Raw genomic sequence first — 22,511 nt, 5'->3', positions numbered from 1 at the left:
GCATTCTGGCAAGTCAGAAAGTCAGATTTAATTTGTTTCCAGCTGTGTTTTTAACTGGCAGCTTCTGCAAATGAAGGAGCAGTGAGAGCAGCTCATCAGCACATGGATCAGTGTCTCTGCGCATGCACTTGCCAGGAGCCCAGCAGCCTTCTTGTCTTTACAAGCAGTGTTTTCTTTGACCAGACATTCACTGTCCCCTTTGAGCTGACAGTGGTTGAGGCCCAATGCTACTTGAAGGGAAAATAAATGGAAATATATGACCCTTAATTAAAATAACATTTTAAAAAGGAAAGTAGACTTTCAGTGATTCATAGCAAGAATTGAGAGAGGGAAGAAGAGAGGTCACCCTGAGAAATTTAAGGAGACTTAAGCAAGATTTGATTTGTACAAAAGGATCTGCAGTGCACCTTGAGGCTACAGAACTATAAATCATGTTGTTTCAGGGCTCATTTATCACCGAAGTTTGCCCCAGGATTTGGCAAAGGAGGTAGAAGTCTTCCAGCTGTTTCGTGCAGCAAAGTGTCATTGATAAGCGCAAGCTTGCAAAGTAAACAATAAAATATCAATTATAAGTGAGACAGTTGCAAGGAAGCTGCCTAGAATCAGGTTTCCTCTGGCTTGCAGTGCTCCCTAGATAGTGTCTTCTTGCTCACTGGTGACACAGATTCCTGCATACTGGGAGATTCCTGCATATTGGAGATTCCTGTGTATTTGGAGCAGTTCTCCCGGGTGAAAATAGGTGACCCAGGCTTCACAGTCACTTACTCTCAGTAGCAGGTGCACAGGAGTGAGCAAGGCCAGGGGAAGGTGCAGCAATTTTGACATGGTGGAACATTGGCTCTGGGACACGTCCTGTGCCGGTCGGATTTTTTGGAGGCGGCAGCCCACTCAGGGCCCTGGACAGGCCCCTGACCAAGAACGCCGGCCCTTTTCCCTGGAAAACAAAGCTCGCAACCCCAGGTTCCTGGTGTCAGGTTGCCAGGTGAGCTTGGGACTGTCAGGGCAGAGCAAGTTCGAGGTGGTGGCAGGTTGGGGGGCCTGGGACACATCCTGCGCTGTTTGGATTTTTTGGAGTTGGCCACCCACTTAGGGCCACAGGCCCCTGAACACAAACAGCGGCCATTTGCTCTGTGAAACAAAGATCGCCACCCCAGGTTGCTGATTTCAGTTTGCAGGGAGCACTTGGGACTGTCAGGGCAGTAGACATTTGAGTTGGTGGCAGGCTTGGTCTGGGAGACATCCTGCGCCGTTCCAAATTTTAGGCGGCGGCCACCCACTCAGGGCCACAGGCCCCTGATGCAGAATCCGCAGCGCACACAAATGAGAACTGGGATTTCAGGGGGTGGCAGGAGAAACTAAATCCATCTGCTCGCTTCCCTTTCCTGCCATGGCCACGCTGATGCAATTCAAAGAATTGCTCCTGCTCAGGAAGCTCTCAGATGATAGGAGCAAAAGCCACGTGTTTCTGAGGTGCTAGCTGCCAGTGTCTCAGGTTTTCCTTCCCAGTTCTAAATGGTTTTGACTATTTTTTCCATTTCAACACTTTCTGTGCATCCCTGTGAGTTAATAGGCCCTCACAACCCTCTCCCTCAAAGCCTTGAGATACTGCCATAGCAGAACTGGTTCATGCTCTTTTCTCCTGGTGATTTTATAATCTTATGCAGACTCTGAAAGCAGGGGTGCCCAAGGCGCGGTGCAGCATCGGCCCTGCTCAGGGCATCGCGGTCCCCCGCAGCACAACGGCGCCCTTGTGCCCCTGGAGCCGGCACTTTTGGCTGTACAGCATCTTTCGGGTCCATTGTCCCCCAAACCTGTCAATGGTGGTCCCATTGTAATACCAAGTAGCAGAGAGCAGCACAAATGACACAAAGAAACTATGGCAAAAGAATAAGAGGAGATGCCCAGCGAGGAAAGGATGTGGTGACACACTGGCACATCAAATGAGCTGCACTCCCATAACCTCTTGGCTAGCAGGTCCTGGTCTCACATTCTCCATTTGTTTATTTATGTTTAATTTATTTTGGTTTTTTAAATCATCAAAATAAAATATATCCATGTTATAAATTTATGCCACAACGGATCATAATCCAATTAGAATTTTATTAATTACAGCAAGTAGGATATGAGCAAAAACAGCGCTGGACGGCCGGGGAGTCTCTGCTCCCTCTCTGCCATCCCGATTCGTCTAAACAGTTTTCTTTTTATTCCGTTCTTTCCATGAAGTCCTGACAGGCTCCTTTGTTTGCAGTTTCTTTCTGTTTAAGTAAGCCGTAAGTGTGGTTATCTTTATCTTGTATCTTCAGTCCCCAGGTGTTTGTGATTTTTCTTTATCTCTCAAATGTTGTGTCCGCAGGCTATTTGCGTATCCTCATTTCCTAACCAATACCTTAGTCTGTAAGCAGTATGTATTTTCTCACACTCCGTTTCCTATCCTCCGTCTGTGGTTTCTCACGAGTCCGTTTCCTAACCTTTATATATATATCTTAATAAACAATACCTCAGTCTCTGGTTTTCCACAAATTTCCCCATTTTCTTGTTTTATCCCATTATTGTTTATTAGACACTGCTTTCACTTTCGGCATTGCAAATAAACCTTTTTCTACAATCCCAACATTTATCATAGCACTCACAAGGTAATACTTCACAATTACAATAGGTGTAGCCCCTACGTCGCACAACACATTCACAACAATCTTCATCCTCATCAATAGATGCACTTTTATATTTTGCCCCCGACTTTGTAGTTAAAATAAGTAGTTTAGCTATGTTAAATAGTTGTTTAACATCGTGTAAAATACAGCGTAATATACAAGGCATAAATATAAGTCCCAGCATCAATATAATCAGTGGTCTTGCTAAGGCAGACAACAAAGTGGTTAGCCAAGGTGAAACATTAAACCAATTTTCATACCATGACCTGCCCGCCTCATGATCTTTTTTACGTTGATTTAACCTTTTCCGGAGTTCAGACATAGTATCCTGGACTACTCCTGTATACATTCATTAGGAGTCTAGGTTGCTTTTATATATTTATCAGGAGCCTTTACTGACTAGCCCGAGGCTATTGTTTCACATCCCTAATAACTACAATAATAATGTCTGGGATAATTACAGTAAGACGGTCCAGAGGCCGGGCATATATAAAATGGAGGTCCTTTTTCACAATGTATTGGTACTAAATTACAAAGTTTTACTATGAATTCAGGTGGACCTGGGTTGCTAAAAGTGGCTATTGTTCTCGTTCCTTCCCAAGATATTAATTCCCATTTAAATGGTTCATGAGAATTTCCCCTTTCTGCTTGGGTTATTGTCAATATCAAGACTAACGGTATACCAGGAAAAAGGGTGTCTGTCCATTTTGCCAATTTAAGTATATTTTTACCAATCCTGGGGAAGTTCGGCCGTTGCTGCCTCTGCGTCCCATTGTTCTGGTTCTTTTCTCCACGGTTTGTTCCTCTTCTGCCTCGCCCGTCGACTCGGTTGTGTCGAGTCACGGGGGGTATCATCTTCTCGGCAGCAAGGGAATTCTTCAGGAGAACAGCTGTTTCGGGATTTCTGCCTCTTTATATAGGCTTCCCACTTTGCATCTTGAACTAATGGGGCAAAGCAAGACACAGTTAGTACTTCCCCTCTACACTTTATAGCCAAGATTTCAACCACAAAGGGGGACTGGTTTGTTGGAATGGTAATAATTATATTGAAGGTATCCACCTTCACAGTGTGTCCACCATTTATCCTGGCATACCTTGTACCTAAAACAAGCAAATGGATAACAATTATAGTTTATATCATTACTACAAATTCATATATTTAGAGTACATATATATTATTTACATCAGCATACCTTCTATATTCACTATGGTGTGGCTACATATGTTTAGCAATTTCCTTCAACACACTTTGTACGCTTCTATATATAATAGATAAAAAAAAGAAGTAATTATAGCATATATAAACAGCAATACACACTTTATACCAAAAGGTAATGCAGCAAAAAAATCAAATAACGTCTTTATCATTATGTTATCTTTTCAGGGTTATCTTGGTGTCACCTGGGGTATTGATTACTTTCCAGTGAGGTCTCGTTACTGGGCCTTTAAGGCGGCTGGCATGAGTCCATCCACGCTCAGCAGTCCGGACGGCTGTTTCTGTTGTCAACAAAACAAGATAAGGTCCCTCCCAATTGGGCTTTAGGGTTTCTTCCTTCCACACTTTAATCAATATCCAATTCCCAGGTTTAACGTTGTGTATTTTTAGGTCCAATGGGGGACGTTGCACCATCAGTCCATGTTCCCAAAGCTGGTTACGATGTTTTGCTAATTGTGAAACATATTCATTAATCACACGGTCTCTATCATTAATCACACGGTCTCTAATTAAAACATTTGTTTGTGGGCTTTCAATTCTGTAGGACATTCCGTACACCATTTCAAATGCTGATATTCCTACATCTGCTTGGGGTCTGGTTCTGAGAATTAATAGTGCCATGGGTAGGCATTTAATCCATGATAATTTGGTTTCTATAATTAATTTAGTCAAAATAGTTTTAATTTCTCCATTCATCTTTTCAACTTTTCCTGAACTTTGTGGATGCCATGGTGTATGGTATTCCCACTTTATACTTAAGCTTTCTGTCAATTTTTTTGTCTTAAATTTTTCTTTTTTCCTACTTAACGATGGCATATCTGGACAATTGTTTACTTTCTACTATTTGTGATGACCCATCTATGAATAATACTTCTCTACATTGTAGTTCTTCTAAGTCTGACCTAATGCGTGTTTGTTGTTCGATTGTTTGAAAACAATTGTGTAATGGTTCATTACTTTTTCCTGAGTACAAAAATTCAGCGGGGTTAACTGCTCCAGTAGTTTTTAAAGATAATTTAGGGGATTCTATAAGTATTCCCTCATACTTTAATAATCGGCTATCTGTAAGCCATTTTTCTGCTTTTTGTTGTAACACTCCCCTGATGTTATGAGGCGCATATAAGACAACTTCTCTATTAAAAGTAATGCGATTTGTTTCCTCAAGCAATAGGGCAGCAGCAACAATGATCTGTAAACAACTCGGCCAACCCCTGCTCACAGGATCTAACAGCTTTGATAAGTATGCCACCGGTTTCTTTTGTCCGGCCCATTCCTGAGTTAATACTCCGAATGCCGTTCCTTCATGTATGTTAACAAATAAATGGAATGGCCATTTTAAATCCGGGACACTTAAAACCGGTGCTTGACTTAGCTCCCTTTTGAGATTAGCAAACTGCTCTTGATCCTGAAGAGTCCACTAGGGTATTTTGTCTTTAAGCAGTTGTTCATATAGGAATTTAACTTTAAAGCTGTAGTTCTCTATCCATTGCCTACAATACCCAAATAGCCCTAATGCCTGCCGAATTTGCCTCTTAGTGACAGGCATAGGTAATTCCAGAATTCCTTTAATACGCTCTGGATCTAGTATCTTCTGGCCGTTAAACAGATAATGTCCCAGATATTTTACTTTTTCCTCTGCAAATTGTAACTTTTCCTGTGATACCCGTAGTCCCTTTTGTGCAAGAAAGTTTAGGAGTCGAATGGTTTCTTTTCTTACATTCTCCCTATTATTCCCCGCTATGAGCAGATCATCTACATATTGTAACAGCACATTCCCCGTTTGTACTTGATATTCTGTTAAGAGCTCTTCTAGGGCCTGTCCAAACAGATTAGGGGACTCAGTGAACCCTTGGGGGAGCACGGTCCATCTTAATTGCTGTCTCCGGCCAGTCTCTATGTCTTCCCATTCAAAGGCAAAATAATTACGGCCTTCTTCTGCCAATGGACAGACCCAAAAAGCATCCTTTAAATCAATCACACTATACCAGGAGTTATGGGGTCCTAGTTTGCTTAGCAATGTGTATGGGTTTGCTACCACAGGGAACCGAGTAATAGTTCTTTTGTTTATTTCCCTTAGATCATGTACGAGCCGATATTTCCCATTAGGTTTCTTTACAGGCAAAATGGGGGTGTTAAAGGGTGACATACAGGGCTCTAAGATTCCTTGTGCCAATAATCGATCAATTTCTGGCTTCAATCCTCTTCGTCCTTCTAAGGATATGGGATATTGCCTTACCTTCACAGGTATGTGGGGTTCGGAAATTTGGATTTTAATCGGTGGCATTTCCAGTCTACTAATTGTGTCCGGAGAGTACCAGACATTGGGGTTAATTTGTTTTTGATCATCCACGGTCAAAGGATAAGCAGACACTGCCAACTCTTGATTTTTCACTTTAATTTCTAATTGTAATTCAATAATTAAATCTCGTCCTAACAGGTTAAATTCTGCTTCAGGGACGAGCAAGAGTTCACCCATTCCAAATTTATTTTCAGTTTCGAATACCACATTTTTGATTTTACTTACTTTAAAGGGTTCCCCTTTTGCCCCAATGACTTGTACTTTTTCAGGGGAAACCTTACATCCCTCAGGTATCTGTTTAATAGTTGATTTCTCAGCCCCAGTGTCTACTAAAAGGTGAACTCTTGTTTATGGGGACCTATTTTTAATTTTATCAAGGGCTTATAATGACTCCAGTCCCCTAAGATATAGAGCCCTTGACTCCCCTATTCTATTTTCAATGTTCCCTCATCCCTGATTCTTCCTCTGCAATTCCTCTTTATATGTCCCTTCTTTTCACAGTAAAAACAACACCTTTGTTCTCTCCTCCAGGTTAAGGAGTTTTTTATTATTTACCCAGAGGTTTAACTGCTGTCTCACCCAATCTTTTTCTGACCCATAGACTGGCCAAAATACATTTTTTTGAAATCTTCTTCCCTCCCCATATCTTAGTACAATATTCTATCATTTTTTGCTTATCTTTCCCTAGGGTTCCAGGGAAATATCTCCAATTATCTAAGATATATGCCAGAGGGGTATTCTTAGGTACAGTGGGTACCCTTCCCATGGGAGTTGAAGGCTTGCTGCCCTTCGCCCCCATCTTCTGGAATATCTCCACACACACACACACTCGCTCCTCTTGTTCCTGGCCCAGTCCCTCGCGGGAGATGGAAAATGCAGTACTTAAGAGTCCACACTTGCTTGGCTCAGTATATCGAACCTCTCATTCATTATATTCCAGGAAACCCAATCCCGCCCGAACGGAAAACCCATGAACAATTTCGCCGCAAACAATTTCGCTCTGTGAATAATTTCACTACTTACGCGTCCTGCGTCTTAGTCCGGACTCCTATGCACAGAATTTTTATGGGATTTTACCGGTCTCTCCTTTGCTCATTATCCTAGACTTTAGGTTCATCGGTAAGGTGGGGTAAGCTGTTGGTCGCGGGGCCGCGAAATGTCGCGGGGCGCCTCCCCGGAGGACGAAAGCCCACCGTTCCTTATCCGAGTCATGGCACCAGAAATTGTTATAAATTTACGCCACAACGGATCATAATCCAATTAGAATTTTATTAATTACTGCAAGTAGGATATGAGCAAAAACAGCGCTGGATGGCCGGGGAGGCTCTGCTCCCTCTCTGCTGTCCCGATTCGTCTAAACAGTCTTCTTTTTATTCCGTTCTTTCCATGAAGTCCTGACAGGCTCCTTTGTTTGCAGTTTCCTTCTGTTTACGTAAGCCGTAATTGTGGTTATCTTTATCTTGTATCGTCAGTCCCCAGGTGTTAAGTGTTTGTGATTTTTCTTTATCTTGCAAATGTTGTGTCCACAGGCTATTTGCGTATCCTCATTTCCTAAACAATACCTTAGTCTGTAAGCAGTCTGTATTTTCTCACACTCCGTTTCCTATCCTCCGTCTGTGGTTTCTCACGAGTCCGTTTCCTAACCTTTATATATATATCTTAATAAACAATACCTCAGTCTGTGGTTTTCCACATCCAGTTAAAAAGATGTCATCAAAATTCAAAGATAAAGTCAAAACACATTATTCAAAACTATGAGAACATATGTACATCTCTAACTATACTAAAAGAAATCTATAAAAGTCTATAAAAATCTATAAAATTCTATTCAATTCTATAAATTTCAATAAAATTCTATATAGTTCTAAAAATGCTATAAATCCTATTCTTGAAACATTCTGCGGACGTTGGGAAGCTTCTTCCTGAGCCTGGAGGAAACAAATCTCTTTCGGACTGCAGGCAAGGACTTTATGGAAGAACATAAGTACATCTCTAACTATACCAGAAGAATTCTATAAAATTCTATATAGTTCTAAAAATGCTATAAAGCCTAGTCTTGAGACATTTGTTGGATGGTGGGTAGCTTCTTCCTGAGCTTGGAGGAAAGAGAGCTCTTCTGGACTGCAGGCAAGGACTTGGTGGTAAAGGGGACATAGAAGGTGTCCAGAGAAAACTTCTTGGTATCGCTACGACCAGTCAGATCTGCAAAGTGGAGAGACCAAGGGTAACAGAGGCCACAATGCAAACCTAAAGCATATAAAGCTCCAGATTTCATGGGACAGACTCCTTGGAATCTTCTAAGGAGCTGCAGGGAAGCATGCTGCTGCTGGCAGCCCCTTGAAGCAGGCCCGGGGAAAACCCTGACCCGCTTCCACAGGGCTGCCACAGGAACAGCCTGGCCTCTGGGCTGTCCTGGGACAGCAGGGAGCCCAGAGCCCTGTGCTTTCCAGGAATGGCTCAGCTGCGCATGCAGCCTCCTGCTCCTCTCCCTGCCCCACAGCTGAGCACTGGCAGAGCACAGCTGATTGCAGGGGCACATGCAGGGCACAGCTGTTCCCTGGCAATGTGCACAGGCTCTCTGGGCTGCCACAAGAGCCTTCCTCCCACCAGAGAGTGGCCCAGCTCCCCCCTCACCTTTTTGTGAGGCTGAGCCATGCTCAGCCTTCACATTGTCCTCATTGTTTGGAGTTGCTTCAGGGCTCCCATTTCATGACGATGAAGGGCGATGGAGAGAGCGGGGGTAGATGCACACCCTTCCTTAGTGTTTTGTCATTTTTGGCAGACGTAAATAAAGTCACATCCGGAGGTGTCCAAGTCAGAACTTTGTCATCTTTCCGGAGAACATGAGACCTTCACCAGCCCAAAATGTCAGAGAGGTTTTCCTGCACGCGTGGAGGCTTGCTGGCTGCACACTTCTTCAGCTTGGTGCCCATCACCTCGTAGAGGGCCAAGGCAAGCCTGGTGGCCACCGTGCGGATGCTGGCGCTTCGGACAGGCAGCGCCTTGTTCTCCAGGAAGGACCAGAGCACGGGCAGGGCGTAGCGCTCGACGACTTCAGGGCTCCTGGCATAAACCCACTCCACAAGCACTGCCGGGAGAGAGGCACAGCTTCTTACCCACCAGCCTCCATGCAAACAAGGATCTACCTCTGCTTTTGCTTCTTGTAAGCCTCTCTGGCTAAGATCAGCAAAATAGCACACAGAGCCCCATGATCCAGAAATGGGCAAAGCCGCTGATCATCCTTGAAACTGAACCACCAATACCTCAGGACTAATTTCTCCAAACAGAGCCTTGTCCCTGTGGCAGACTTTGTACTTTTACTAAATTATTTCACAATTTGTTTCTGCATGAACAATGAATGAAATATCAAATTGCCTTTTATTTCCATTTAGAAGTTGTCTAAACCCACAGTGAAGATTTGGAAATGCACTGTAAGGAGGCAGTTGAGTGATTTCTAATAAAGGGGGTGATTCCATTTTGTAACTTCCATGTAAAGTGCCAGAAGTCTTATCTGACTCCCCTTTGCTCAGTGGCACACAGCAAAGGGCAGTATTAGAACACACTTCAAAGCCCCAGCCCACCAGAGATGGCAGCTGCTTGACAGCTGCCTTAGAAACATCGGTGACTAGCCGGTGTCTTTGGCAGAATGCTTTTGTGCCTTTCAACACGGAGCTGTTTCAAACCTCAGCATGTCTTAGGGAATTACCCAGACCCCACTGCTATGGAATTTGAGCATCTTCATGTTTTAATGGCAGTTCCCCTCCAAATGTTAGTGGCATTTTTTCTTACAATGTGCACTGAAATAGGGGCATAGAGAAAGAAAAATGCTACACAGGGGACTGAAATGTAATCAGAAGGCAAGTGTTTTCTCACATTGTCTCTGAAATCTGCTCTCTGCTCATTTTCTGGACTGAACTATATCAAAAACAGACAAAATTTGCTAACAACAGGCTCCTTGCATGGCAGATTTGACTGAGGGGTTAAAACCTGAAATGCTAGGGAGACCAGTCTTATTTTCTGATCAGACAAAAAGTTATCTAGTAGCTACTTATTATTCTGTGGTGGAAGAGACTTCATTTTCTCTATGCTGTTAATCCACCAGCAGTCATCAACACTGAAACAGCTCCTGAAAGTACCCAAAACCAATCCTGCTAAGCAGGAAACGGGTAATGGTCCACATTTCAAAATGAGACTTCATTTGAGTTGAAATGCAAATAAAGTCATTGGTCACGACAGAACTTCAGAAAGAGCTATCTGTTCCCACTAAACCTGAGTGAGGACATTTGCACTTTCTAAAGTAGTCCTCATTTTTGTTCATTCCTTTATTTGAAAAAGAGATCAAAATAACTGCAAAACTATATTCCCTGTTCCTGGGGATCTACTGGATTCAAATGCTCTTTGATGGTGGTTTGAAAGAGCCTTTGACATTCCCAATCGCTGAACATGCCCTGTTCAGATTCATAAGGAAGACACAAAGACTATGAAACCTTCTATTTAAAGATGCTGGCATAATTAGCAGTGCTATTAGCCCCAGTTAAAGCAAGGCTATCAGTCGTCGTCTCTACAATATGTTGAGATTGTCATTTTTCCAATCCTTGGCTATTGCTGACACAGCAAGCTCCTCTGAGGAATCAATTCTCAGCTGCATTTGTAGCATTGTGGACAGTGCTGACACAGGAAGAGGCTGTTTGCACAGCCCAAAATGCTCAGTGCAGTGCCACTTCCACAGAACAGGCAGGCAGCCTCAGCACTCTGCTTCTGCCCCTCTGCCCCCAAAGGCTGCCTTGCACTAAATCCATGCAAGGATAAGTGTGATAGACTCTAACAGAGTATCTGATAGAGTGAGATACACTCTGTGTGGTGAGTTTTGACCTAAGCTGTGACCCCAAGGCTCCGCATGCTTCAGCCTCAAAACTTTCCAAGAGCAAAACAAGAATTCTGTGAGAACAAAACAAACTGATCCCCTGAAACAGCATTTGCCACCATTTTTCCTAAAGGCTCACAGATGTCCCTGAGGCTCCAAGAGAGGAGCCAGCTGGGCTATTTTTAGCCCCTTCCTATCCTGGAGGTGGGTTCTGAGATGTCCCTGTGAGAGCTCAGCCCCCAGGCCCAGCGCCACCCCCATCTCAGATGCTGCACAGCTCTGCAGCAGCCAGGGAAACCTGCCAGAGACACCTGCCCTGGGTATTGGGCAGGAGGGACAAGCTCAGCACCTCCTGATGCAGAGGAGCTACTCTACTGTCCATTCCCAGGCATTCCCTGTAAATAATCCCCTAGAGGACCTCTTGGCTTAGAAGGGGAGGCCATACCTGTGATACACTCCGTGACAGCCAGCAGAGCTTCGCCATTCAGTTGGCTCCATTGGTTGCTGAGCTCTTTCATCAGTGATACTTTATCTACAAGTGAAACACACGTTTCTGCTCACTCTTCTGAGGTCATAGCAGAAAGGACAGTGGGGAGGGAAAGGGCAGGGGCAATCCCATTTTATAAAAGAAAGTCATATTCTGCTGATTTTTGAATCCTTTTCTTCTTTCCTGCCAGCCTACTTGGCAGGGTTAAAAGTTCCAAAAGAAAAGCTCTCCTTTCACATTTGAAAATCCAAAGTTGTCTTCTGTACCAGGAGCTAAGTTAACACATTTCACATCAGGCACCTCAAGAGTTCAGTTTCATGTAAGCACTGAAAAGGTTTTGCATCCCACAGTAAAAAGGAAGAACTCCATCCTTGGGACACAGAAAGGCACTGAGTCAGGCAGTTCATGAATTCACAGAGCAGCTGAGGTGGAGAAGGTGGAAACACCCCTTGAAGACCTGCCTCCTCACCACTCAATTTTTCAGGCATTTTCAGAGCTGACAACAATCTGTGTGGCAAAGGAATTTAGAGCAGCCCTTGTCTATGTAGGTGTTTGCTAGAGCCGCCTTGCCCCATGCAAAACAACATGTGGAACAAGGCATGATTGATAGCTGGATTTAGACGAGTTTGTTCGAAGGAAATGAACTTGGTGAATCCTAAGTTCCCCTTTGAAAAAAGAAGACAAAGAAGAAAGGTGGAAAATAGGCAGCTAATGCCTATCATGTAGAGCCTTCCAGGTGGCTGCTCTGCAGAAGCTCTGATGGGCTGGTGTCCCTTCATGCCAACAGCAAAGCTGTTCATTTGGGAAGTCAGATGAGGCCCAAGCAAACTTTGCCTCTGAATTGTAGCAAAGCTGTAGTCCAGGACTTTGTCTTCAGATCAGCAGCACAGAGCCAAGGGCTCCTGGGACTTTTGGGAATTGCTGATCACATTCAAGCCTGTTGGAGGACTGGTTCCTAAGGACTGCACCTCCAAAGCTTCTGTGGGTGTCTGCGAGAGCCTTCCACAGACAACAGCAGCTGTCAAGGCACTCAGCGTTCTCTTGTGTCGCAGAGACAGAGACGCAGTTGAGGAGAGTCCATGCTGGGGCTCAGCCTCACCTAAATGAGCAATGGATCCTTCCAGCGCTCTCACAGCTGCGGCATGAATCCCGGGATCCTTTGAGTTTAGATTCTTTGTTATTCCTTCCACCAAACGGATGATCACGGGGCTCAGGGCATCTTCCAGGAGGCCTATGATTTCTGCCAGCACGTCCAGCGCCTTCTGCCTCACTCTCTTATGCGTGTCACATAGTCTCAGGTCAAAATAATCAAAAATCTGTGAAGAGAACAAATAACATGAGAACTTGATTAAAATGACCTTGTTTGAAGAGGGGGTGTGGAAATGAGCACTCAGCAATGTCAAAGGTGAAAGTGATCCTTTCTGTCAGGTCAGCCCTTGCATGCACAATTGCAATGTTTTCCTGTGGGCCTCTCGCTGGAATGGTTCTGCAACCTCATGCTGGTTGAAAGATTTTCATCTGTTTTAAAGAGGTTTAGTTGGGGACAGGAGAGTTCCTATGATGTTTCTCCCCAGCTATAAATCATTCAATCAATTCCCTTTATTAACTGATAAGACTACCTTTGCTTTACAAGAGTGGAAGCTGATATTTACAATGCCCGGGTTTCTATACAGTTGCCTCAAGTACTGAGGGCAATTATGATTCTGCCAAAACTATGGCTGGAGGAGATCTAGGTTTTATTTTGTTTGTCTCAGAACCTGTGTCTGGAGATGGGCAGGGCTCTGATCAACTCTTCCAGGACTCAGACCATTTCTCTAACTAACAGGTAGACTTCTAAAATGCAATGTGCTGTACAGCTCTCATTAGAGCAGGCTCAGTCCCTTGAAAGCCCATTATCAGGCACCAGTTTCTGGAAGAAGGGGAAAAAGCATCTACTGGGAGGAGAAAGGATAGCTCTGTCCTTAACTGTTTTCCTCCTTTTCCAAAGAGAAAAAAAAAGCCCCCCAAGAAGGGTGAGCACCATCTTTACCTAGAGGAATAGGGACAAGGATGGAAATGAGTAGCCAGAGCTGTGCCTGTGCCAGACAAGATGGAGTTTCCAGAAGTATCCTTTAAAAACATTTAGTTGAAACCAACCCAGCCTGAAACATCTCTTCCCCACTCAAACCCATTTTTTGTCCAGAGAATAAGTGCCATTATTGCTTTCAATGGCTGGATTCCCTTCACATAACCCAACTGGCAGTAGGAGACAGCAGCAGTTAAACCAGCAGGAAATTCTGTCATCATCTGATCAACAGCATCAATATAGAAAGCTGCCAGACAAATACAGCTGGACTGAAAAAACTTGTCCTGAAGCCTGGACCTGAATTCAATTTCTCTGGGTAAGAGGGACCAGCCTGTCCCGAAGAGCCAGGATGTCCTGCCAAGACACACTGAATTAACTTTACTTCCCCAGGCCTGGGAAAGGAGCTGATGGAATGGAACAATGAAGATACCCTACATACTTGGACAATGTTAGTGGAGATGAGCTGGGGTTTGGTTTTGGACAGGTCTAGGAGGAGTGCCACTCCTTCCATCCGTGTCTGAAACTCCTTGGCTTCCAGGAGAAGGTAAAGCTTCTGGAGCGGCTTCATCTCTTCCACAGCTGGAGGTAACGTGACCTGGGCTTTTGCACGGTGTAGGAGGCGTCCATCAGAGGTAGACTCCACCCTGGAAAATAAAACCAAATTAGGACCTGTTGGTAATAATAGCTTCAGTTAATTGTGACCAAAACATCTTGAGGAGCTTTCCTAGTGATGTCATTTCAAGCTAGAATATCATGAGGCTCTGAAGAACAACGTGAGCCTCACGCCAGTCATTACAGGAGACAATCTGCAAGTAACATTCTCACACTGCTCACTCAGAAACACCAAGGATGAGCTGCATCTGATCTATCTTCAGATGGCTTCCAAGGCAAACTGCTCACATTGCTTTGTGGGGAAAGATAGACGCTACTTCCAAGTTTAAATGCCTCCTCATATGGGAGGTGTGTGTCTTATAATAAGGAAACACATCATTCTGGAGAAGTGTCTCTACACCAGGCATGACAATCTGGAAATGTAGCTGAGATGCATTTGAACAGATGAAGAGGGGCGTATCTGAAGGGTCCAGAAAATCAGTAACAGAGATAAAAACAGAAGCCAGACATGCCAGAACTACGCTCACATTTTGTTTGCTTCCCTAGAGACCAGATCCACAGCTTAACAAACCCACTGGGAACAATTCTCCTGGATCAACCTGTCTCTTCCATGAGCATGGGCAGATGCAAGCCATGCTACTGAGACATGTGGTCACTTTCCTGCCACCGCTGAGCGGGACAGCTCTAAATAAATCCCCTCTGTTATCAGAGGAGAACAGGCACAAGCAGCTCTGCCACTAGCATGAAGAGACAGCAAGAACCAAATTCCTGTCTTAAACGCTGATTGCAGCACAGGGGGAAATAAACCAAACATGCTGTCCATCAAGTAAACTATATGAAGGACAGGAATATCAAGACAAAAAGTCCACATTGAGGCACCTGTTGGCCAAAGTTGCTCAGGAATTCCCTTACTACTACTACTGCTACTACTACTCAAACGTCATACTGTTTGAGGGTAAAAAAGCCATGAATCAGCCAGGCCAAACCACATGGATGAGAACTGTATCTTTGGGGAATGGCATCTTGTTTCAAGACTGGGACTTCTCATTAAAACACCCATCTACAAAAAGACAAAAGACTACACTGGGATTTAAAAAGAACACCCTGGTTGCATTTCCTTGTCCCAAGTCAGGCAGCAGAAACCTGGCCCTCTTCGAGCCTCCACAACACTGCCCTTGCCACTGCACTGGATGGTCTGAGCTGTTACCAATGGGTGTCTTTTGTTGCCCAGTTTTTGTGGAAGCCTTCCAGAGAAGTTGTGTTCAGCATAATGCAGAAGTGGACAATTTTTATCCTAGAGCATTTGTAGGGAAAGGAAAGAATCTCTGGCACTGGTCATCTCCAGCAGAAAGATTTTCCTGAGGAAGAGGCATGTAAAGCACATGTCATGTACTTTGTCACATCTAACAAAAGTGCTCCCATCTGACAAAAGTACCGATTGCTAGAAGGCGATGTGGCCTGGGGCTTCTTTGAGCCGTCGCTCCTCTTCTTCACCAGGTTCTTCACAGATGGGCGTTCAGCCTTCTGGTTTTCCATCCCCTACAAAGACATCAAGAAACTCCATGAATCTTTAGAATACAAAATAGGGAATTCCCGGATTAAAACACAAGTTAGAACCAGGACCACTGCTACCAAGGCTTAAGGAAACATTTCCTAACTTACAGAAATAAATGGAGCAGAGATTCAGTGATGCCAACTCTTTGTTTACAATAGCCCAAGGCAGGTTATGGGTGCTATCATACGGCAGTGAGCAGCAGTCTAAAATCCTAAATTCATTATTCTTGAGCATAAATGGGAATAATGCAAACTGGTAGGCAATGAGTGTTCTCAATGGAAGCAGCAGATTTGGACTCCTTGGGGGTTGGCCCACTATTTGGTTCAACACTTACTCTCCCTGCTCCTGCACAAAGTCACACTCCCTTCTATAATGTAGATAAAAAGAAGAAAATCCCCCCCAAACAAACAAACTATTTTCCACTGGATGCTGATGGATTCACCAAGCCTCTTCCAGCTCCACAAGGCTTGACAGCAGGGAAGATATTCCCAAAAGACCAACAGTAATTATAGCAATTAGGTTTGACTTGGACATCTTTTGTATATTTGGAAATGTCCTTGGCACCACTACTTCTGGTGTCTTTTGCAAAGACACTGTTATCCTCAGAAGCACTATTCTCACTTAACTGCTTGACTGGGGGCAGAGCAGGGAGAGCCCGTGGGGCCTTGCCCTTGGATGTAAACCCATTTTCTCCTCTCTCCCTTTCCACTTTGTGATATTCAAAGAATTCAAAGCCCCACTTTTTCCCAAATAATATCAGTTCCTTTGTGGTCTGCAGATGAACAGGCTGGGGATTAACAGCTCATTCCAGGAGCAAAATGATGCAGCAGAAGAGGAATGAGGTAAAGACACATCGAGTATGTTTGATCTCATATTAGCAGTGGCAATACTTGCACAAAGGAGACACTGCTTCTGCCAAGCACTTACTTTCTTCTTAATTCTTGCCAGGATATCTTCCAGGTCATGGGTGGAAAGAGATTGTTCCAAAAGCTTCTTAAATTTTGGATTATTCAGCAGCATCTTCACCATCTCCCGTCCATAATGCCTAAGGAAGGAAGGAAGGCAGGAAATGAAAAGTGAACAAAGGAAGAGTGTTAACAGAAGCAGCTGATACCTTAAACTGATCAGGTGCAATCCTTGCAAGAGAAGGCATTACCTACTCAGCAAAGAGGGACATTTGCTTCACTGGACACTGCACAGTGTTGTCAGCTGAACACAAGGGACAAGAGGAGAATGTGGGGCCACAAAAAAATACCATTTCACTCTGAAACTGTGGGTGTGCTTCTGTGGGATCAAAGGATCCCAGGGAACAGGCAAAACACATCTGCTTTGTTGTCAGAGCCTATTAGCAATGTCCTGCTGCCATTGCACAATAATTTGCCTTTCTTTCACTGGCAGGGAAGACGGAACAAAACACCTCATGCTTGCTTTGGATTATTCTATACTATATAGAATAATCAGGGGCATGGGCAGATAGTTGCTCTGGTGTCCCTGGCAGCTATTAATGGGAATTTCATCATCAAAGTAAGGGGATTTTGGTGGTTTGGGTTGGTTTTGCCACTAGGAAACCACAGATTTCTTCAAGAAGAAATTTGGAGGTCACTGAGCCACAGATAACAGCATTCTACAAACCTGCAGAAGTAGTTTAGAAAGACTGAATACATAGGCTAAAGACCTCTGAAATATTTCTAGGGAAGTCTTAGGTTAATGTGAAATAGATGTTTGGGATCCTTCAGTGATGAAGCCAACACTTTGCCTTTATCGTGTGCACCTAAGGCCAGTCAAAACTTTTTGACTGGCTAATCAGAGCTCTTTTGATCTCAGTAAAGAATCCTTCAAGTCATAGGAAGTTGGCAATGCTCTTTCTTGGTGGCCAAGCTCAGGTTACCCACTACAGTCATTTCCCCAGGCCATCCAGAGCAGTGGTCACAGCACCAAGGCTGACAGAGATCAAGAAGTGTTTGGACAATACTCTCAGGCACATGGAGTAACTCTTGGGGTGTCCTGCACACAACCAGGAGCTGGACTTGATGACCCCAATGGGTCCTTTCAAACTCAGCATATTCCATGATTCTGTGACCCTTATCCACACTGTGAGGTAACTTAATGTAACCTTTAGTTTCCACTCCTTTGTAGTTTTACCCTTTATAGCCAGACACAAAACCATGTTCCCGTTTTGGGAGGTGAAATGAAGATCATTACCTTGTGTCCTGGTGACAGTCCTGAGCAAGTGTCCCTGCCACGTGTGCCAGTGTCTCAGCCCTGGGTGTGCCTGCCAGCTTCGTGACTCCAATTCTCTGCACCAAGGACAGGAGGAGCTCGGCCGCGCACTTCCGCACCTGGACGTAGCGGCTCCTGGGAAGAAGAGAGCAAACCCTGGGCACAGGGAGAAGGAACAAGAGCACCACAGGCCTTGGCCAGAGCCTGCTCCCTGTCCTTGCTGGGGGAAGGAGGCCTGGGCTCTCCCTGCAACTTCAGACACCTGTAGAAGGTTCTGTCCTCAGATAAACACAACGTTAGCAGGGAAAACACGCTGTGGGGCGGGAAGTTGCCGATATCCAGCAATGCAGCCTCTGTCTTTTGTAAAGATTGGCAAGGGATACATCTGAGTGTTTTGACCCTATTCCAAAGCTGAGGAAAGGGTGGCAGGCATTTTGGCCAGGTTGTCCTGATCTAGAGACTGTCTCTTGGGAACTGTCAGGCCCAGCACCAACACTTAAGGCAGCATTTTCTTCAGCTGTCCCGTTGCACTCAGCCTGTGAAGGTGCCTGTCAAGTGATTCATCATCTCAAGGCTAAGCTGAAATATCAGTTTGAATGGAAAGTAGAGCTCTCAGGCCAGGACAGTCATACAAGCCTCCTTTTGGCAGGAGCTGCACCTGCTGTGCAGGCAGTGCCACACCCAGCACATTCTGCCCCATGTGCTGCACGCCCCAGCAAGTACCCTCCGTATTTCTCACGTTAATTGCATCATGAGGATACGTGGTTTTTCCCAGCACTGCAAAATACCCAACAGCGCTCACAGCGGTAATTGCAAATGTTTTCCCTCTTCCCAAAAAAGCACAAGGCTTTCTCCTTGGCCTTTGCAGGCACTTTCATTTCCCCAGTGGTCACCATGTCTAGGAAAAGCTGACAGACTGGGAGAACTCCAAGAAGCAGCAGGAAGCTGAGTCAGAGGAACTTTAGACTGGATATTAGGAAAAGGTTTTTCACCCAGAGGGTGGTTGGGCACTGGAACAGGCTCCCCAGGGCAGTGGTCACAGCATCAAGCCTGACAGAGTCCAAGAAGCATTTGGACAACAATCTCAGGCACTTGGTGTGAGCCTTGGGCTGTTCTGTGCAAGGCCAGGAGCTGGACTCAATGGTCCTGATGGGCCCCTTCCAACTGCACCTATTCAACAGATCTGTGATTCTGAGAACTAAGAGGCTGCAGGAGGGCAGAAATAGGTGACAAGAGGAAAGAAATGAGGTTGATAAGAGAATCAAGTCCCTGAGTTCCCAGAAGACCCAGGATACAGGACCCTTCCCTGCCACCATTCCCATTCTCTCTCTCTCACCCCTTCCCCCACCCACACAGGAGAAGGTGAAGAATATCACTCAAAGAAGAAGAACCTACTTGGCTCCCTTGTCCATGAGAACAGTCATTGCTCGTGCAGGAGTCACCTTCTCTACCATGATGGCCAGGGCCTGGCAGGCTGCCTTCTGAACAAACTCTGGGGAGTTCCACACCATGTGGAGAAGGACAGGAGCAACCTCATCCACCTCGGAATCCATGTCCTTCCTCAAGAGTGCAAACAGCTCTCCCAGAGTGACGATTGCAGAGCAAGACAGCTTTGACCGCAGGCTGGTCACCTGGGGAAGTCATGAGGGGAAACATAAGAATCACCTTGAAAAGAAAACCAGTTGCCTTAGACAAAACTCCCGGGAAATCACAACACCTCCCACTGTGTCCAGAGGAGCAAAAAAGCACAGTAAGAGCAGAAGAGCCCAAGCACAGAAAGGTACCTCCTCTGGCACCAATTTCTGCCCTCAGACCTGCTTACTACAGGCCTAAAAAATATATTTCACTAAAGTGTGCTACTTGACCCTTCTGTAATAGCAACTGCTTTGATTTTAGGGCCTTTTGTTTGAAAAACAAGCAAATTAACGCAAGGGCTGCTTTCAAACCATAAAGGCACAAGTCATAAAGATAAAAGACTCAGGTGCTCCTGTTCAAAAAAGCAACAGCTGTAGTTGAAGCACTCAGACAGGAAACACAAAACACAGGCTCAGGTCTACAGACTAATTTGCAGTGTTGAATTACAGCTTGGGCAGAGAAGGCACACCCTGAGCACACATGGAGATGAGCGAGCACACAGCTACTCTACACACTGTGTATGAAGTGTGGGGGACAATTCAGAACAATGTTCTCACCTCATTGGTAACTGCCAAGCAAATCTCACGAAGTCGACAAAGCAGGACTTCTGAATGGGACTCAGCCAGCTGTTTGATGATGCAGAGTCCCTTCTCCTTCATCTCCCTGAAAGGCAAGTACCAAAAAGATGGATTTTTCTCTAGCCAAGAGCTAGGCAGCACCCTCTGAAATGACCAGGCTGGCAGCTCAGTCAAACCATGGGAGGTGCTTTTCATAGCGTAGTTAATGAAATCATAGACTCAGGATGCTGTGGCTGTCAAAAGCATACAAAACTCCAAGAGGCAAACAGGGGGGTGTCAGAGTCTTCATTTGTGGCCTTTCTGAAAACCTCTGGCACACCAAGTCTCTCTGTCACTACTTCCTAGAAGTTGTGAGGCCAGGCCATGCTGCTGTTTCTTGTCACGTCCCTGTACCTGTCCCTGAGACACAGTCCCATGGGGCTGTTCCTGGGACATTTTCCTTCTTTGTCAGCCCCAGCAGGCAGTTCAGCAGGGAGAGTCTGCGCTGCCACTCTGGAGCCAAGTTTCCACTCTATAGTCTCGGCCTGTGTGTCACCTACTCCACTGCATTGCACACTTTCCCCAAAAAGCATCAGAGTGTCCCAGAACGGTTCCACCCCTGGGCAAGAACTGTTGAAACCCTGGCTTTTCCCAAAACACTCCTACTTAAAACAACCCCCACAACAGCAACATGTTATTTAAGAGGTGCAAACAACTCTATCTCTCAGAACTTGCTTTGCGCATGCTCTCAGCTACAGGAAGGTCTGAGGGCTGCAGCACAGGGCTGGTGACCAATCCCACGGGCACCCCTGGGTGTCCTCCTGACCCCCACACCTGCAGGAGTTCTCTGCACCTCACAGGGCACCAAAGAGAATGAGGAAGAGAAAGCAGAAGAGAAAAGGCAAAGCAAAGGTGACTGCACAAGGAGGCAGATTTTTCATGCTTATCCCAGTGGGAATGGAGGCCTTATCCTCCTGTGTGAATGAAGCATCCACCAGAGAGTGGATGCTAACCCAGACATCACAAAGAGAACCAGTATCACCTGGCATTTGTAGACTTATCACCTCTGGGCCTCCTTCTGTCTGTGTAAAATGTTGGGACACATTGTGAGTATTGACAAAACATCTCAGGCCCATATGAAGCAGTGAGAAGGAAAAGTTGAATTCCAAAAATGCAAGGTTCCTAGAGGATTTTCTTTCTTTTTCCTTCTCTTCTGCCATGAGCCCTTCAGAAGTAATGACAGACTGAGGGACTTGAAAGCACAACTCAGTCGGTTTCTCAGAAAGAGGAACTCCCTGAAGCTGCTTCTGGGACTGCCATGCAGGAGGTCACAGGGAGACCCTGTCACCTGCCATTGCTGGCAGCAGTGGGAGCAGAGAGGAATCTTACTCAGTCCCACTGGCCTAGTGGCCCAAGGCACCCAAACCTGCACTCCAAACTGCTGCCATCCTGCTTCTCCCTTCAGCCAGCAAATCATGTCGTTCCAGGGCCTTCTCTCTCCCCTCAAGATTTCCTTTGCAGCCCCGTGGAGCAGCAGGCAAAGCGAAGAAGCAGCACGGACCTGCTGCAGCTGGAGCACTGCTGCAGAGCAAGGCTGAGAAAAGGCTGCTCTCAAATCTTGATCCTCTCAGTGCTCTGCAGTGGTTTCAGCAGTGCCCTTCGGCCCTGTGGGCTCTCGGGGCTCAGAGGCAGCAGCAAGACTCACTTCTAACCAACCTTAATGCTAAGAGGGACGCAGCGTGAACGGGGCCTTTCTTACCAGTCGTCGCTGCCGAGCGAGGACAGTGCCTCCTGCAAGGACTGCTGTGGGTCTGCAGAGGCCGTGTCCTTCTGCCCAGTCCCACGGCGCGGCTGCTCTCGGCGCTGGGCACCAGCGGCCGTCTGCGAGGTCACTGTAAGGACAGGGTCGGCCATGGGCGCTGCAGCCCCGGGCAGGGCACCCCGCCATGGAGCGGCCTGCAGCCCATCTCCCAGCCAGGGCTCCCTGGGCACACACGGGCACTGGGGCAGAGGCTTCCCTGCTGCCTGGCGCCTTGGGCTCCTTGCTTTCCCCCAGCCTCCCCGGCTGGGCACAGCTCCAGGCTGAACCTGACCATGGCCCCGCAGCGCCAGCTCCCCAGTGCCACAGGGGCCACAGCCAGCGGCAGGTTCCTGCGGCCGCAGAGCTCCCGCTCCCTGCCAGACAGGGCCGGCAGCAGGGCTGGCCAGCCAGGAGGGAGCCCCTCAGGTGCCTCTCTTGTCTCAGTGCCCTGATTTCCCCCAGCCCTGGGGATGGGGCACTCTGCAACTCCCTGAGGAGAAACCTGCAGCTGCCTGGCCACAGCACCGAGCCAAGGCTGAACAGCCCAGC

General features: G+C 46.0%; 1 protein-coding gene across 1 annotated transcript; it reads right to left on the bottom strand.

Annotated features, from left to right (window-relative positions):
• Positions 1–9,018: 9,018 nt before the first annotated feature.
• Positions 9,019–22,075, bottom strand: LOC144247276 (TOG array regulator of axonemal microtubules protein 2-like). The gene is made up of 10 exons (XM_085563105.1): positions 21,921–22,075; positions 20,162–20,267; positions 19,365–19,600; positions 17,952–18,104; positions 16,677–16,794; positions 15,630–15,733; positions 14,022–14,226; positions 12,617–12,833; positions 11,476–11,562; positions 9,019–9,254 (listed from the first exon to the last, which is right to left on the bottom strand). The coding sequence occupies exons 1-10, from the start codon at positions 22,073–22,075 to the stop codon at positions 9,019–9,021; spliced, it is 1,617 nt and encodes a 538-aa protein (XP_085419231.1).
• Positions 22,076–22,511: the final 436 nt, after the last annotated feature.

The sequence above is a fragment of the Lonchura striata genome, chromosome 30 (assembly GCF_050655825.1).
Source record: "Lonchura striata isolate lonStrDom1 chromosome 30, ASM5065582v1, whole genome shotgun sequence".
Lineage (NCBI taxonomy): Eukaryota > Metazoa > Chordata > Aves > Passeriformes > Estrildidae > Lonchura > Lonchura striata.
Note: the sequence above shows the minus strand (reverse complement) of the source record. Positions and strands in the feature narration are given on the sequence as shown.

Excerpts from the sequence above, each read along its gene's own strand:
- LOC144247276 (XM_085563105.1), bottom strand. The coding sequence starts at position 22,075 with ATGGCCGACCCTGTCCTTACAGTGACCTCGCAGACGGCCGCTGGTGCC. Across the intron at positions 19,601-20,161 it reads GCTTGGCAGTTACCAATGAG|GTGACCAGCCTGCGGTCAAA; the intron begins GTGAGAACATTG and ends TGACTTCCCCAG. Across the intron at positions 9,255-11,475 it reads TGTCACGGAGTGTATCACAG|TGCTTGTGGAGTGGGTTTAT; the intron begins GTATGGCCTCCC and ends CTCTCCCGGCAG.